A 15,313-nucleotide genomic window follows, 5' to 3' on the forward strand; every position below is an offset into this window, starting at 1 on the left:
ACAAAACAGACAATTTCATCAAAAGTCCTCTCCATCTTTCTCTGTTCTCCATTGCTCTTTGGGAAGACCACAGAGACGTAACAACTGAAATTAAAATACAATAAAAAGGCACTCGTTGGTTGAATGGTCTAAAAGAGCTCACCGTTAAGTATCAGAGCCGTCTCATCTCCGTATGCGTGGGTGAAGGTCTCGTACTTGGGCAGTGTGGATAAGTGAGAAAGCTTGCCAATAGTTTCCCGTTGGTCGGTGGTTCTTTCTGAGGTTTACCCGGTCTCTTTCTCCACCAGTTATACTGGCCGCCGCGTATAGCCTATCAAGTGCTTGAAAAAGGGCTCTCAACCCCACAACAACAACAACATGAACAACAACAACAACAACAATCAAAAGGTCGCTTTCTATGTGCTATTTTAGAACCCACTTTTATAACACCAAATTAAATTCAATGTGACCGTTCCGGTGGCCTAAGTCGTTAAAGCGTCCGCATCGGAATCGCGAGGTCGCTGGGTCCAACCTAGTTATACCAAAGACAGATAAAGTGATACTAGCAGCTGCCTCGCTCAGCATTAAGAGGTTAGTGTTAGGACAGGTCCGTCTGGTGTCAGGACAATATGATTGGGTTGTACATGATGCCACATGTCTGCGGCACGATGTCCCAGTGATAGACATCACAATATCCTGCCACACTGGAGACATCGGAACGATATGACTGAAAAATTGTTAAAACTACGTTTAAAATCCAATTCACGCACACACAATTCAGTGAACGCACACACAATATATGTAGATAGATAGAGGGGGGTGTGTGTGTGTGTTCATTAAATTTGATTTGGGGGTTTTGAAAACCTGCATCTTCAAGGGCACATTACAAATAAACTTTTTGGTTGTAATAATTCAATTTCAGTTGTTACGACTCTATGGTTTTAAACTAAGTAGCATAAAAAGCAAAACAAACGTGTTTTCTAAACTTCAACATATAAATTCATTTTGCAAGTTATGAAATGAAAACATAAGAGGAACCTACTGTGACGTGCATCAAATCCCAAATAATGCTAAAAGTTCTCTCAGGTTCAAAAGTATATACTATTCTATATTAATTTCAATATTGTATGAGTTGATGTACCAATTGTCTTAGACGTACTAGTCTAACTGTTTCACAATAAATTCGAAATAATCCAAAAATAGTTTTAGTCGAAACAGTCGATGACCACTTTGGAATATTAATGAATGTTTTTCATAAATAAATCCTCTCAAAAACTAACTGAAATCGATTCGACAAATACTGTTGGTAAGATAGGAATACATAATTATGTTAGTCACATCCTTTATATAAAAACCTATGACACAAGAGGACCATTTTCCCATCAAATTCGTAAACAAGGTCTAGACTGATTACTTAGATATTTGCAAATAACCTGACAAATATCAGGTCTACCATTGTTTTTCTCCAAGAAAAAAACCGATGTCCTGAACTCAATATCAATGTAAGCATGTTGCCTAAAAATGATCATTATCTTAAAATTATAATCTACAATCATGTACAAATATAGCTATGTAATAAGCTGTCTGCAAATGAGCATTACAATCTACAATCATGGACAATATATATATATATATATATATATATATATATATATATATATATATATATATATATATATATATAAGCCACTCGAATATAGAATAATAATAGACAAATTATTGTTCTACTATTTAGCTGTAAAATAAAATATTTGCCTTTCGCTACCATGGACAACAACCTGTTCCATCCCGAAGTAGTAAAACTAATCGTTAATTATATTCTTGTGGCAAATTGTGTGGAATCATTCCCTTAAAACAATGAAATAAATGTATATTAGTTCGGCGATAACTCATCACTGTATACAATGAAAACTATAACGAAATCTAGCTAGCTGAAAAATACCAACATTTATGATTCATATGTCAAATAGACCATTACGTTTATATTGGTCACTAATGTCCATTAGATGTATATGCTCACCTGTTACTTCATTATACAGTTAAATCCCTATCAAAGTTACAAACCTTTTCTATTGTATTTATCTACCCGAGAAAACTAACTGTGGCCTTTGTAGATTTTCCTGTTCTTTCTTCCCTTGCTGTGGCCTCTATTTCGGTACCTCCAAAAGTCATACAGACAAATACAGTTCTCTGGTTCTTTGGCACACTCTTATCGATATTATCAGCTCTGACGTATCCAAGCTTCATACATCCCTCATCTGTTACGTACATTGGAGATTTCTGTGTTGAGGCATATATTGAAAATTCAATGCTCGTTTGAGCCTCTGTTAACGGTCTGTAAGATTTTTCCTTGGTGGTCTCGTTTAACGCTATGGTTTGGCCTACTTCAACATGCTTATCAAAGATGTCCGTGCAATATGGCCCATCGTCGTATTCAGTTCGCTTCCCTATATCGTGCTTTTCGTTCTCGAATGGAATGCTCATGGAAATTCCATATGTGTATTTGCAGACACGCTGTGCAATAGAAGAAGGACTATGGCCAAAAACTACCGCCCCCTTCAGGACAACTAAACCCGCCTCCTGGGGTATGATGACCCTGACGTTGGGGAAGTTGGAACGAACGGCATGTTGAAGCATCTTGGACTCAGAAAAACCCCCCACCATCAAAATGCTGGATACGCTACTGACAGACCTCTCTTTCATCAGCTCTTTTACATGGGATACAGTGTTTTGAATGACATTAGAGAAGAGACTTTTCATTGCTGAGGCATTTATACGAAGTTTGTCACCTGTCAAGGACACTTCGTTGGCATATCTTGTCTGTTTAATGGCCGTGCGAAGATCTTCACCAGACTCATCCTCAAAGATTTCTTTCAATGATGATGGTAATCTAACAGTAACTTTATTATCGTTATTCGGAGCAATATCTCTCTTCTTTATCTCAAAGTCTCTGAACATGTCCAGATAGTCCTCTTTGTTCTCAAGCAGGAAACGCTGGAAGACTGGATTTCCAACCAGGCTAATTAAAAATTGCTTATAGGCTTCGTCTACTTGAGTTCCTCCCCATGCTCCACCACTGGCTTTATGAAGCTCTTTCAGTCTTCCATCCGACAAAACTTCGTGAACAGTGATATCAATGGTTCCACCTGTGGAAGATGCATTAAGATTCATCACTGTGAAACTTTCGATACATATATAATTTCTGCAACAACATTATTCTTCAGAAATAGTTCTCGATCTGTTTGTTTGTTACAAATATTAGCAATACAATAATGAGTGCATGTCAAAACGTAGTTATCGTCTAACCAGACTTGTGCGAAATAAATAAAAGAATAGTATATTTTATAGAGAAAAATTAATCTTAAGTTTCGCTTGATAATTTTTGTTTCCAGACCTAATATAGACATCAATGCAAACTTAGTGACAAGAAATTAAGTGGGTAATTAACCTCCTGCGTCCAGCACCATGTATATTGAGCCAGGCTTGAAAGAAGTCATTCCTCCTCCTTCGATCATCTTCTCTACTGGGAGCAGGCGGCAAAAAATGGATGCTGTCTCTGGTTCTAGTGCAATTTTCAGATTTTCACTTTTAATGCCAGCCTGAGAAAGATATTTATTAATGTAATAAAAGTAAAATTTATTTATATGGCACTAAGAAGCTTATCAGTAGCCCATTATTTTCATAAGAATTTGCAAATTAATACATGGACAAAAAGCTAGCTTTGGATCAACACGGTGAACAAATAATTCGCAATTTTAAATAGACTTCGATGGTTCTAATCTTACGACATCTAATATAGACTGCACACTCCATATCTGGCGTTAGATATACAGATGGATATCAGTGGAGTAGGTAACCTGTCATAGAAGATGTGTCAACATATAACAAGGGCAATCTGACAACACCATGTTACAATATGTCTTTGAAATAAAGCATTGCAATATTCGATAACGAGAAGTAGATTGATGAAAATTCAAAACTTAGAAATGTTTCTTAAAACTACCTCAACTGCAGCCTCCCTCATGAATTGTTTGGCGGCGTCAGTCCAGATGGCAGGCACGGTCAAGACCCACGTGATCTCATCATCTCTTATATGCCCAGTGGACAGTCGATCTTTGCTGTTCTTCAACATATCATCTTTCAGGTAACGAATGACCAGTGAAAAGACGGTCTTTGCCGGCAGGGATTTTTGCGTTTCGTCCTCTAGATCAACGTTTCTGTTCAATCCCTGTATACAACAGATAATTGTATTTATGATTTCTAAAAATAAAGACTGCAGAAATACCACTAGGAGATCGACGGAGGGCTTTATCTTTTATTTAATGTAACTATGTTCTAAAAAGAAAATGAAGACTAATTATCTATACAACAAGAAGTCCATAAAGGTTATGAGCGGTCGTCAGTCAATTAAGTTATGTGAGATATAACATAACTATTACGAATCTATGGTCTTAACTAAGTAACAGAAAATATCGAAAAACAAACACAAGTTTTGTAAAATTCATCAACTAATTTATTTCCTTAGATTACAAAGTCAAAATTTATAAAGAACTTCGAATATTTTGAGTTAAATCCCAAAGAGTTCTAAATGTTCTATTACTATTCCAAATGAATATAGTTCCAATTGAATTTCATTGGTGCTCTAAGTAAGTTCTAATATTAAATGTGTTGACGTCATTGCAGTCTAGAATTATTATTATTATTATTAGTAGTAGTAGTAGTATTAGTATTAGTATTAGTATTATCGGACATTGTGAGGTTAGTTATTAGTTTGTATTGCTGCCATTGTTGTCGTCTTTTTGACAGTTAAATATGTGGTGCTGATGTGAATGATTGATAGTGGCTTCTTCGTACCATTTTTCCATGCAGCATCATTTTGAATCGACGGAAGTAATACCATCTTTTGTGTTCATTGCTGTCATCAGATGCTAACTCACTATACTTGGTTTCAGCTTCATACCCAAAGCAATCAAAAGTTCTCCCATCCGGTTTTATCAAGACTGTTGTAGGGGCCTTCATCGATACCAGTTGTCCCCCATACCACTGCCTTGCACCGATCTTCGTTGGATCTGTATCGTACTCGTGTTTGAACGAGAATGCCCAGCCAGAATAGGTAGTGCCGAAATCTATAGCGGCAACTAATAGGCTAGTTTTTGAGGCCTGTGGATAGAAGAAAATGAAGTTGTTTGTTGGTATTTTTCTTTCATGTGAAAATAGTGTAATCTTTTTGTTTCGATATATAAAATATAGATAACATATATCAAATGTACGTAGTTCATATTCTCCGGCAAATATTGCTTTCTCGAATTCACAATAATTTCGTATGACATCATGTTTAAGAGCATAAGAAAACATCACTAATATTTACAATAAATTTTTGTCTTCTTTCACGGTTTATAGCAGAAATATCAAATTAAAGTATTTACCATTTCTGTGTTAGTGCTACAGCAAGGGTGAAAAAAAATCAATCTGCAAGAAAAAGGAAGATCAAATTACTTCAAACATATATACAAAAACATTACAACATAAAAGAATATTAGATAGAGCAATTCCAAAAACGTTTTTACGTGCACTTTTCTTTTGTGTTTGCTTCTTCAGATCAATTACTGCAAAGGAAAGATTATATTGAAATGCATTAAAGACAACAAACTAAACTGTTCCAGACCCCAAACCCACCCAATCTAACTCCTGAAGACCCCGAACCACCACAGCGTTTTATCTGCATATGTATGTATTTATGTATGTATATATATATATATATATATATATATAGAGAGAGAGAGAGAGAGAGAGAGAGAGAGAGAGCCAGAAAGAAAGAAAGAAAGAAACAAAGAAAGACAGAGAAAGAGAGAAAGAGAATTACAAATTTAAACCAAACGAAACGGAAAGTGCTATCCCTGGAGACTACAAGAGACTGCTTGATAATACAAAGCAGAATTAATATTAAATACAAATAATACTGTAAGACAGGTTACATAATTTTTATTATTACTCTAGGGAGAATCAAAGATTCGAAACGAGGTCCACGTTTAAAAGGCACTCATTGCCATGCCTACACGCACCAGTCCATATACCATCACGACCAGAGCACACAGTTCAAAGCACTATTTGTATAGACAGAAGATTACTGACGTAAACATTCAAAAACAAGTGAGAGAATCGAAGCGGAGCAAAGATAGAAACTTCTGAATGATGGAGAATACGACACATCAAGGTCAAAGTGATTTATTATGTTTATATACATAAACATTTGTAGGGTTGGGCCATGTGTCAAAGCAAAGTTTTTGGGAATCTGAAATGGCCAACAACCAATAAATAAAATAGTAGTAGAAGTAAACGTAATGTCCTAGAAAAATAATGCCAATTTCCATATAAATTTTAGAAGTAGATTTAGAAGTACCAATGCATGTACAGAACTATAATAGTGTCCCTTCTGCACCAGAAAAACCAGTTTCAAATGAAACAGTTTTATCACATTTAGAAAAGGAATTTATATAAGATCAAAGGTGTTCAAAACCTTCAGTTTTCAACACTGGTAATTATTGCTCGGAAATGCTAAAACTTTAGAGTTACGTTTCAAAATATATACTATATTCACTGTCGCTATATACAGGTATTCACTCGCTTTATGTATGTTCATGTACATTTCAAGTTTGATGAATCCATCTGGACATAAAATGGTCTTTGTTTTATTCAGTTGTTAAGACAACAAATGCTTTTTGGTCATCTGAAATAGAGTAATGATCAACTCCAAAATCTATTCTATATAATGAAATGAATATCCTTCCCATTTTATTGTCAAGTAGATATGAACAAGTATGTTAATTCCTAAGATTATCCTTTCACGATGATATAAGTTTCCACTTAAATAACAAACATTAAAGTAGCATTCGAACAACCAAGAGATGCAGATTTTCTATTGGCATATATCCTTTGTTGTCTGTAATGTATATTTACTTTGCATTGTGTGTTGGATATTGCTTATGTTTATATATATATAATACAAAATGCATCCATCTCTGGCCCCTTGCTGGACATCTCTTCGTCTACTTTGGTTTCTCTGCCCAGACATAATGTCATTACAGCCAATATTTGTTAATAAGCTAGTAACTATGTTTAGATATTTTCTCATTTTGAACCAATCAGATTAGTGAAATTGAGCATGTGATCAAACATTGTGTCAGTTAGGAAGGCATTCATATAGCAACTGGGACGACTCTAGAGATGCGTTTCTTTCATTGTAGATGCAGCATTTAATTTTTAACATTATTTGCGGAAAGAACAACCTGCCTCCCCTTCTTCCACCATGTTGTTTATTTGGAACCTTTATTGCATAGCATAACGTTCCAGCTCTGTTCGGGGTCTGTCAAATCGGCTAATGTTTATTATCATGGCAATCCTCAGGATCGGACTTACCTAGTTTCGGTTATCAGTGTCCCTATATACCTTGTATCAGCCCCTTGCAGCTCCATATACAGGTGTCGGACACTCTTTACAACCATACAAACTCCCACATGTCACTCTTCCTGAGGTATTACTTTAGAGAAAATTGCCAACCTAGGCCATTGCCAAGTTTCATGCATTCACAACTTTGCTTTTGACCCCAAATTTGTGTCAGTACTTAAATGTACTCAACTATTATGCCCGTATACTTTGTAACAGCTTCCTGCGGTGCATATATGGAGTATCGGCGGATGTATGTTATCATAGCAATCCTCAGGATCAGACTTAACGAGTTTCGGCTATCAGTGTCCCTATATAGCTCGTATCAGCCCCTTGCAGTTCCACGTACAGGTGTCCGACACTCTTCACAACCCTACAAACTCCCCAAGTCTCTCTTCCCGAGGTATTCCTGTACAAACAATTCAGAGCTCGTATGGTGCAGTGTGCATTGACAGGAGATATATATATACGAAATCAATCGCAAAGAGTCCTGTTATATATATATATATATATATATATATATATATATATATATATATATATATATATATATATATATATATATATATATATATATATATATATATATATATATATATATATAAAACATGGCATTTAAAGTGTTGGTATAGAGCAAATTGATATACCAATAATATTGTTATATCAAATTGTGATCCGCCCATGGCGCAATAATACGAATATATAAACATTCTTTCAACCGCAGGTCTATAGATCAATGATGAATTTGTACTCATTCATTAATCATAAATGACATATGAAAATAACGATAAAAATTATTAATAGTCCCTGTTTTCTAAATGATATTAAAACGGTACACCATTTCATCGGAATCCTTTCTTTTTTTCCATTTCCCTTTCGTGCGCAAATGATAAAAACAGCACAAATCTAGAGTGAGAGAGGAAAATATTGCGCTGGACAAAAACATTAAAACTGAACTTGTATCAAGTAACCTATAGTAATCTGGATCGTCGTAACGGAATATTTACTCTTTCCTTGGGATCTATCTACACTGTTCATAATATCAATCATGCATAGTTGCAAGAGCCAGTGACACTAGGCCTATATGTTGAAAGTGTCGGTTACGAGACAGACATAATGTATTGTATTTTAATCCTTTTTTGGTGTTTATTAAACCTATTATAATGTTATAAAACACGATAATTAATTACTAAATATAAATTGGTTTAAAAAAATGGTCGCCCCCCCCCCCCTTTCATTCTCTCTGGATAATCGTAGCTAGATACGGGCGAAAATCCATGAAAATACAAGCGTTGGGGATTTTCGCTTGTATCATACGATGATGTCCCTGGACCTATGAATGACTGTAATGTTAGTCAAGCCGTCCAAAGGTAGGGTTGGAAAGATTAATTTGCATTGCGTGATTGGTGTGATTTCCCTTTATCCAAATTTGAGGCAATATCATGCAGGGTAAACATGTTTACTAAGTTTGAGTTCTAGATACAACTTTGATTCTGAAAGTAGAATTTCCTAGAAATAGTTATGTTTACAGTTTGATGGAAATTTCCTTTAAGATAACATAGTAGTGGGGATCTATAAAATATTGTTTATAACTTAGAATGTTCTGGATATGAACTTCTGACCTAGTACTGGTTCTCAGATTGTGTCTTAGGCTTTTATATCAAGGCTGAATATATTATAATTGCTTATTTCTATCTTCACATCTGAATTGGAATCAGTCTTTTAGCTGTGTTCAGATTTAATTTCAGAGGATTTATTTATTTAAATTATTCTTTGCAATTACAAGGTGTTCATTGATTATTTTCGCACTAAATCACCATTTTGGAAATATTGTGAATTCAATCAATGACATTTTAGATTATACTAATTTGATACATAAAGAATATTAGCATATAAACACTATTCAGCACTTTCCATATTGGAAATCACTCAGAACACTGCTAGAATTCATTCCGAATATGTAATAATTTTGGACTGGTGATACAACTGAAAGGACTCTTTGCGATTGATTTCGCAATATTGCAAGTTCTTTTAAATTTTCACTTTATATTCCGAAGAAATAAATTACTTGATGAATTCTACAAAACGTGCTGTTTTCGCTCTTTCTGTAACTAAGTTTAAGATCATAGAGTCCCATCTGATCACCACTTAGTTGTCGCAAGGCTGACACTTAAGCTGAAGAAGAACTGGATGTGCACAAAATAGAAGAAAACAAAGTATAACATAAGCCTGTTGAAAGATGCAAAAACTAAAGAAGAATACAGACTGATGCATAACAACAAGTACCAAGTGCTACAAGAGCTTCTTTAAGATGAGAAAGACAAGGCGAACAACAGACGGCAGAAAGTTAAGCAGGCAGTAAAATCAGCGTGCCAAGAAACACTAGGCCCAATGACGCACCAGCAAAAAGAATGGATTTCAGCCGAAACATTGCGCAAACTCCAGGAGCGGAAACAGAAGAAAGTATCAGTAAATATCAGCAGGACAAGAACTACAAAATTAAAGGTACAAAAAGAGTACACTGACGCCCACAGAGAAGTGAAAAGAAGCATCAAGATAGACAAGAGAAACTACGTTGAAGGACTGGCAGCAGAGGCAGAAGAGGCAGCGTAAGTGGAAACATGAAGAAGCTGTACAACATCACCAAGAAACTTTCAAGCAAGTACAGCAAAACAGAGACCCGTAAAGGACAATCAGAGAATGTCCATAGCAAGTACAGAACACCAAATAAATAGATGGGCAGAACAATTTAAAGAACTGCTGCTGAGGTGGTGTTCTACAGTTTCGCATTTTGTATAGGGTTCGAATTTTAAAGAAAAAGAATTTCCCCGGCTTACCTCACTGGTTATACTGGCCATTTAAAAAAGACCTTGTACATATTAGGTATAGTTTTAAAAAAAACTTTAATTCCCTTTATTTTGGTGTATGATTCATTGGTGTAATATGGGTTATAGAGTATACAGCTTGGCCTCACTCCAGATGTGCACCTTTCAAAAAAGTGCTAGCTCCACTTGGTCATTTTCATTTCCTGAACATCAGAGGTAAATTGTATAGAAAGCAATCGATAAACATTTTTTACATTTTATATATTTGATAATTCATTCATTGCACTTTCAGTAGCTGGTATTGTCTAGTCTGCCAAAATTCACCTTCCTTATTGTAATAGCTGCTACGGATAGTGTAATTTCGAATAATTCAGACTGATTTGTTTAGCGCAAGGGAGCAGTCATTTTAGTCAGCAGTGCGCTTAGATCATGTACAATTTCCAAAAGTAGAACATCCAAAGAAATATCATCCACATTACAATAATATAGAATAGAGGATAGAAAGAGGTATGATAACATTCTCTCCATTGTGCATGTTTTAAATGCAAACAACTTCACCTTACATACGTCACTCTCTCAAAAGTACTTAATAACTGGAGAGCGCCCCCTGAACATGCCAGCACCAGTAACTCCCCCAGAAATCCACCCAGCCAACGCAGATCTCCTCATAAGCAATGGCAATCCCACCAGATACAAGAACAAGAATGCCGTCACCCAGCTGAAGAACGGCAAGGCATCTGGACCTGATGGCATCCCAGCATAAGCCGTCAGAGCAGAACTAAAGGCTTCAGTGGAAATGCTATACCCCCTTTTTGAGAACATCTTGGAGGAAGAAGAAATACCGACTGACTGGAAGGAGGGATACCTCATCAAGATCCCAACGAAAGGCGACCTCAGCAATAGCTCCAACTACAGAAGGATCACACTCCTGTCAGTACCAGGGAAAGTCTTTAACCAGGTCCTCTTGGAGAGGATGAAGGAGGCCGTCGACCCAGAGCTACGAAACGAGCAAGTGGCTTCCGGCAAAACAGATCGTGTACGGACCAAATAGCTACTCTTCGCATCATAGTCGAGCAACTGTGGGAGTGGAATTCTTTGCTCCACATCACCTTTGTCAATTATGAGAAGGCATTCGACAGCGTAGACCGAGATACACTCTGGAAACTTCTACGCTAATATGGCATCCCAACCAAGCTGGTAAACCTGATCAAGAACACTTATAACGGAGTGTCCTGCAGAGTCATTCATGCAAGACAGCACACAGCTTCCTACTTCAAAGTGTCGTGAGGCAAGCTGCTTGCTGTCGCCGTTTTTCATCTTTCTCGCCAGCGACTGGATTATAAAGACGTCCACCAATGGGCGGAGAAATGAGATCCAATGGACATTGTGGAGTCGACTTGAGGACCTGGACTTTGCCGATGACCTAGCGCTCTCGTCGTACAGGCAGCAACCAATGCAGGACAGCCACATCAACACAGGTTGTCCTCAACATACACAAAGACAAGACCAAGATCCTCCAGATCAATTATGTCAGTAACAACCCAGTCACACTGCATGGAAGTTTCCTGAAAAATGTGGAAACTTTCACGTACCTCGGCAGCATTATCAACCAGCAGGGTGTTATGGACGCAGAAGTCAAGGCATGTATCGGAAAAGCGAAAGCAGCTTTCATACAGCTGATGATCATCTGGAGCTCCAAAGAACTTTGCTAGACTACCAGGATCAGACTGTTCAACGCCAACGTAAAGTCATTCCTACTGTATGGAACAGAGATCTGGAGAACCACCAAATCGACTGCAAAGAGAATTCAGACCTTCATCAACAGTAGCCTAAGAAGAACTCTCCAGATACGCTAGCCAGACACCACCAGCAATGCCAACCTTTGGCAGAGAACCTCCCAGCTTCCGGTAGAGGACGAGATCAAGAAGAGAAGATGGGGTTGAATAGGACACATCCTACGTAAGCCGCCAACCAACATTACAAGACAAGAATTGAGGTGGGACCCTCAAGGCAAGCGGAGAGGGGGCCGACCAAGAAACACCTGGCGACGTGACCTTTAGGCGGATATCACTACGCTGGGTCACAGCTGGAGTCAGCTCGAGAGGATGGCACAGGACAGAAGTCTCTTGCCATCTTTTGTGGGCGGCCTATACCCCGGCAGGGGTGACGGGCAAAATTAAAATGAACTCAGCTGATAGAGTTGTACCATGTTGTTGTTGTTCGTTTTGTAAGTATTTCTTTCTTCTTCTTCACTTCTTAGTAACAATTATTGAATTTCTGTTTGTTGTTAGTTTTTCCCAAATCAAGTTCACCTTTATTTGTTTACCCTTCCCTTATTTGCTTAATATCTTCTTTTTAATATTTTGGCTTTCTTTATTTCTAAGTTTTTTCTTACTGCGTTCTTTACATCCTTGTACATGTTAAACTCGGCAACTATCATATTAAATTCCTCGTCATTTATTCCATTATCACTTGTTGTTCTATTCAACCTTGTTATTAATAATGTATGCTAGCTTTTCTTTAAACGCTTTTGAACCAACCCTAGCAAAGTTCCTACATCAAATCCTTCGCAATTATGTTAATGTTTAAAAGCCAACAGTTAATTTTGGTTATTGTTGCTCTGCTGTTGTATGTACATGATGCTAGTATATAAAATGGTTGCGATGCTCAAACAATGGCAACCTGGGTATTTTTGTCTCCCATTTAGATAAAAGAAACAGACAACTTAGGCTCCTACTTAATGCTTGAAAAATCAGACTCTGTGTCAGACATATTCGATACATTAGGCTTTGTTTAATTGTCAAAAAACACTTTTTTAATTTCTTGTTTGCTCTTTAGCATCTAAATATATTTATCCCCTTTATCCCACTAGCACTCCTTTATCGGCTTAATCGCATTGTTCTATTATCTTATGTAAGCAGGTTTCCTGTCATGGTTGTTATGTACATAATGCTTTTTCTAGAGTTATCCCATGTTCCGTCAGAGAATCAATTGTAAACTGACTAACAAACGGAATAACCAATTGTATGGCTTCTTCTGTACACTCGTTCGTTGCTGAAAAGAGTACTGTACATTTATCTGATGCTGCTACTTGTTTTACGAGCTTTTGATAGTTTCAAAGGAATAATGTAGACAATTCTAAAGTTGAATTCAATTGTTATGATTATCTATATTTTTGTCACGCTTGATAAATGACTGTATCAATATTATGTTCATGAATATATATATATATATATATATATATATATATATATATATATATATATATATATATATATATATATATATATATATATATATATATATATATATATATAAATTACTAACGGGGGCCCATGTAAGCACCTGGCACGATTTTCAGTCCAATCGATTTAAGGGTGCGACTGTATATGACAACTATAGTTATTAGTTATTGTTTTTATGAGACAAGTGTGTATAATAATGACAACGAAAGCTAATTCAAACGAAGAAAGCTACGTGCTCCACGTACAATATATACGTATTGCTAAAAACATGGAGTAGAGTAAGTGACTGGTTTGAAATATTAAAATGATCATGAATTACACGCTAATTCTGAACACTAACAGAGCCAGCAACATTGAACAATTTTCGGACAGGGTCCCCCGCAATAATGTTGTACAAGCGTAAATGGATAGTTAGTTTTTAGTTTATTTTACTCGAATTTCAATGCTAAAATAAGGTTTCCTTCAAATTCACGTATATTATTATTTACAGTGTCAGGAATTCATACTTAGATGAAAGTTCACAAATTCGCTGGCACGATTTATTTATATATTAGATTATGCATAAATTCCTTGCATCATCATCATTACCATCATAGTACTTATCTAGTATTTTCTGTTTTCTTTATGTGTCTTCATTTTAATAATAATAATAATAATAATAATAATAATAATAATAGTATATTCATTGGTACCTTAGTATATTAGACATTATCTACCACTACAGGCATATCAACGCCTTCAGCGTTGGAAATTATTTGGAATACCACAAAATAATTTTTTCATTAGGACTTGTGTTAGACATTTTTGGATTATGAGGGATTTAATTCGCAACACCGTCAGTTATTGTTACATTTTCACTTTGTATTCTAGGAAAAAATATTTACTGAATTTTACAAAACTTGTTGGTTTTTGCTCTTTTTAATTACTTAATTTAAGGCTGTACAGTCGTATTAGCATGCTGTCCCAGCAGGACGAATCTACATAAATGTGAAGGATTTGCACAATGGCCCAAGGGTCACAGTCTAGGGGTAGGCCTGAATACAGACGGTTGGATGCGGTGTTTGGGAATATGCAGTAAAATCATCGGGATATGCGACGGTGAATGAATGCAGTTGCGCATGTTGTTGTTGTTATTGATGATGATGATGATGATGATGATGATGATGATGCACTGTAGTTAGAACATAGGCAAGACGACAGAACAGGAAGTAAATTGTGTCAATAGATTTACATGCGATTCACTTAATGCATCAAATGCTAAAGGAAGTATATTCAGCCGGCTTTCCTTGTGACCTTTCTGCTTAACAAAGAACTTTATGACAGGCAACTCTATACGAAAGATTAAATCAAACCGATTTAGCTAAATTCAAATGGCAAACAACTCGCACAGATCACAACTTTCTACTTTCGATTTCAACATTTGCTAAGGTTAGTTCCACGCTCTACAAATAACGAAATCATGGGGGATTACATAAACGACTTATAGTTCAATTTCAGAAACACAAAGACTTACGTACATAATGACATCGGTAAGGTTTTACCTGTGTTTTAGTTATGTATCCTCTATCCGGATTCGATCCTGGTTGATAAAGGTAAATGGCTCTTGGTATTATGTTTACTCCCTGTCGGCTTTCATGCTGCACTAGATATATCCAGCTGTACAATCTCGGGTGGGCGGAGCTTAACGTGTAAGCACATTGTATTCAGAAATAAACAACAGAAGTAGCTCTGAGTGGTGCATTATGTACGATCTATAGTTTCTCTCAGGCTTAAAACAATGAGTCGTTTGGCAACCTGTGACATTATGATATTTTGTAATTT

General features: G+C 36.3%; 1 protein-coding gene across 2 annotated transcripts; it reads right to left on the reverse strand.

The window, feature by feature from the left end:
* Positions 1–874: 874 nt before the first annotated feature.
* LOC149800316 (heat shock 70 kDa protein 12A-like) lies at positions 875–15,295 on the reverse strand. Of its 2 annotated transcripts, XM_089959905.1 has the most exons (7): positions 15,034–15,295; positions 7,616–7,831; positions 5,406–5,448; positions 4,834–5,139; positions 3,983–4,207; positions 3,428–3,578; positions 875–3,125 (listed from the first exon to the last, which is right to left on the reverse strand). In XM_089959905.1, exons 3-7 carry the CDS (start codon positions 5,406–5,408, stop codon positions 2,062–2,064), a joined length of 1,749 nt encoding a protein of 582 aa, XP_089816031.1. In that variant the 5' UTR covers positions 5,409–5,448; positions 7,616–7,831; positions 15,034–15,295; the 3' UTR covers positions 875–2,061. The 2 variants fall into 2 exon arrangements, with proteins under 2 accessions (XP_089816031.1, XP_089816029.1); XM_089959903.1 differs by lacking the exon at positions 7,616–7,831.
* Positions 15,296–15,313: the final 18 nt, after the last annotated feature.

The sequence above is a fragment of the Sinohyriopsis cumingii genome, chromosome 5, assembly GCF_028554795.1.
Source record: "Sinohyriopsis cumingii isolate HCF-2022 chromosome 5, ASM2855479v2, whole genome shotgun sequence".
NCBI lineage: Eukaryota > Metazoa > Mollusca > Bivalvia > Unionida > Unionidae > Sinohyriopsis > Sinohyriopsis cumingii.

Bases quoted from the DNA above. Each gene is read 5' to 3' on its own strand.
- LOC149800316 (XM_089959903.1), bottom strand. The intron at 3,579-3,982 runs GTAGTTTTAAGA...TATCTTTCTCAG, and splicing joins TGAGGGAGGCTGCAGTTGAG to GCTGGCATTAAAAGTGAAAA. The intron at 3,126-3,427 runs GTTAATTACCCA...CATCTTCCACAG, and splicing joins CATGGTGCTGGACGCAGGAG to GTGGAACCATTGATATCACT.